This window comes from Lissotriton helveticus, chromosome 9, assembly GCF_964261635.1.
Source record: "Lissotriton helveticus chromosome 9, aLisHel1.1, whole genome shotgun sequence".
NCBI classification, from domain to species: domain Eukaryota; kingdom Metazoa; phylum Chordata; class Amphibia; order Caudata; family Salamandridae; genus Lissotriton; species Lissotriton helveticus.
This window is the reverse complement of record NC_136070.1, coordinates 737,082,461-737,085,210: the sequence shown is the minus strand read 5'-3', so window position 1 is coordinate 737,085,210 and position 2,750 is coordinate 737,082,461. Positions and strand designations below refer to the sequence as shown.

General features: G+C 48.8%; 1 protein-coding gene across 1 annotated transcript; it reads right to left on the bottom strand.

Annotated features, from left to right (window-relative positions):
• Nucleotides 1-508: 508 nt before the first annotated feature.
• Nucleotides 509-2,750, bottom strand: LOC144782952 (uncharacterized). The gene is made up of 2 exons (XM_078662182.1): nucleotides 818-2,750; nucleotides 509-778 (listed from the first exon to the last, which is right to left on the bottom strand). The coding sequence occupies exon 1, from the start codon at nucleotides 2,748-2,750 to the stop codon at nucleotides 819-821; it is 1,932 nt and encodes a 643-aa protein (XP_078518308.1). The 3' UTR covers nucleotides 509-778; nucleotide 818.

Sequence of the window (2,750 nt, the reverse complement as noted above, 5' to 3'; positions counted from 1 at the left end):
GGGGAATAACCACCCTGATTTACTCTGTCCTTTTCCAAGCAATATTTCAAAATTCCAATAAAGAAATGCTGATGGAAAATGGCCTTCAGGACTGCTGGTGGGTTGTGGGTGTTAAAAGGGAGTGCAGAGCAGGGGTGATGGGCACGCTTGTGCCTATTTGCCCAGAGCATTATTTGTTCTCCCTAGTTTACAGCAGGCAGCGGAGTGGGCTGCGCAATGCTTCCTGCCGCAGCATCTCTGAGAGACAGTGTGTCTCTGGGCATGGAACTCTCAGGTCTGAAGATTTGAACTGATGATTCCAGGCCCTGAAAAACTCAAAAGGAATATGCTACTTACCAGTATTCATCTGTTCTTGGCATGTAGGGTTGCTGACATTTATATCTATGCATAGATCGCCGCCTAGTGTTGGGTCCGGATGATTGCACATTGTTGTCCTGGAAGAGTCTTCGAAGTATCACGAGATAGGTGGCTCCTCCCCTGGACTACAGTGCGCATGGGCATCCCCTCCATGCTCAGATTGTTTTTCGCCATTGTGGCAGAGATGGAGTGTGATAAAGTAAGTGATGACCAAGCGTTAGAATGAGTGTGAATGCTACAACTGCGACAGGCACCGGGGAGGAGGGCGGGCGATATAAATGTCAGCAGCCCTACATGCCAAGAACAGATGCATACTGGTAAGTAGCATATTCCGTTCGAGGCATGTGTGCTGCTGAATTTATATCTATGCATAGAATAAATAGCAGTACCCTCCTTATTGGCGGTTGCCCGTGCTAGCTAGCTGCAGCAGTCTGAAAGAGAGTTCTGAGAACAGCCTGACCTTAAGCAGCTTGCTGTTTTGAGTGTACATCCACGCAGTAGTGTTTGGTGAATGTGTGTATGGTGGTCCATGTAGCTGCTCTACATATGTCCTCTAGAGGAATGTTACCTAGGAAAGCCATGGATGCCCCTAATTTGCGTGTGGAATGCGCTCTTGGGGGAACTGTTAACGTGCGTTTAGCCTTTTGATAACAGATCTGGATGCACTTAACAATCCATCTGGCTATACCTGATTTAGAAATTGGGTTGCCTTTGTGTTGTGGAGAGAAGGCAACGAACAGTTGTTTAGTTTTCCTGAAGTCTTTAGTTCTGTCTATGTAATACAGAAGAGCCCTTTTAACATCAAGTGTGTGTAGTGCTCTGTCTGCCACTGAATCAGGATTTGGGAAGAATACAGGTAGTTCGATAGTTTGGTTAATGTGGAACTGTGAAACTACCTTGGGCATAAATTTGGGGTTGGTGCGTAGCACAACCCTGTTAGCATGAATTTGAATGAAAGGTTCATGAATAGTGAGGGCTTGCAGCTCGCTAACTCGTCGTAGTGACGTAATTGCGACTAGAAAAGCCACTTTCCATGTGAGATATTGTATCTCACAAGAGTGGAGAGGTTCAAATGGTGGGCCCATGAGCCTGGTGAGGACTATGTTGAGGTTCCAGACTGGCGAAGGCGGGTGTCTTGGAGGAATGACCCTTTTCAGTCCTTCCATAAATGCTTTAATGGCTGGCACTCTGAAAAGGGATAGGTGCTGTCTATTATGAAGATAAGCCGCTATTGCTGCTAAATGTATCCTGATGGAACTATACGCTAGGTTACACCTGTACAGGTGCAGCAAATAACATATGATGTTTTGCGTGGAAGCATCAAGTGGATTTATGTTATTATTGGAGCAATAGATGACAAAACGCTTCCATTTGGCCGCGTAGCAGGCCCTGGTGGTAGGTCGCCTAGCCTCCTTTATGATGTCCATACAGTCAGGAGGCAGGTGTAGGTAGCCAAACTCTATGACCTCAGGAGCCATATTGCAAGGCTCAACTGCTGCGGATCTGGGTGTTGAATGTCTCCATGGCTCTGAGTGAGGAGACTGGGTGTGAGTCTTAGGCGCTGGTGGGGCACCACGGAAAGTTCTAGGAACGTGGTGTACCATGCCTGTCGTGCCCACGTTGGAGCAACCAGGATGAGCGTCATGGAGTGTTGCCTCAGTTTGCGTGCCACCAGCGGTATGAGTGGTGCTGGAGGAAAGGCGTACGCAAATTTGTTCGACCAGTTCATCCATATCGCATTGCCCTGAGACTGCGGGTGTGGGAACCTGGCGGCGAAGGCGCGGCATTTTGCGTTTTCGTGTGTGGCGAAGAGGTCTATCTCTGGATGAGCCCACTGCTGGAAATATGGCTGGAGCACTGAGGGATGTATCTCCCACTCGTGCATTTGATGGCTGTGTCTGCTGAGCAGATCCGCCATCTGGTTGTCTTTGCCTGGGAGTTGTTCCGCCATGAGGAACATGTTCCTCTGAATGGCCCACTTCCACATGCACTGTGCTAGGTGTGACAATTGTGGGGAGTGTGTCCCTCCCTGCTTCTGGATGTAATACATCGCAGTCATGTTGTCCGTCCGAATCAACACGACTTTGTTGCAGAGATGCAACTTGAATGCCATCATTGCCATGAAGATAGCCATCAGTTCTAGTAGGTTGATTTGCATTTTCTGCTGTTGCGGTGTCCATAGTCCCTGCACTGTATAGTGGAGGACATGCGCTCCCCAGCCCTGGAGAGATGCGTCTGTCGTCAGTACTATCTGTGGCACAGGCTCTTGGAACGGTCGTCCCCTGCAAAGGTTTTGTGTGTTCCACCAATGCAGAGAGTTGTATGCACGACCGGTCACCAACACTAGGTCTTTCAGCCGTCCTTGAGCCTGGTTCTACTGACGTGCTAAGCAT

Coding starts and splice junctions, on each gene's coding strand:
- LOC144782952 (XM_078662182.1), bottom strand. CDS start 2,750: ATGCTTAGCACGTCAGTAGAACCAGGCTCAAGGACGGCTGAAAGACCT.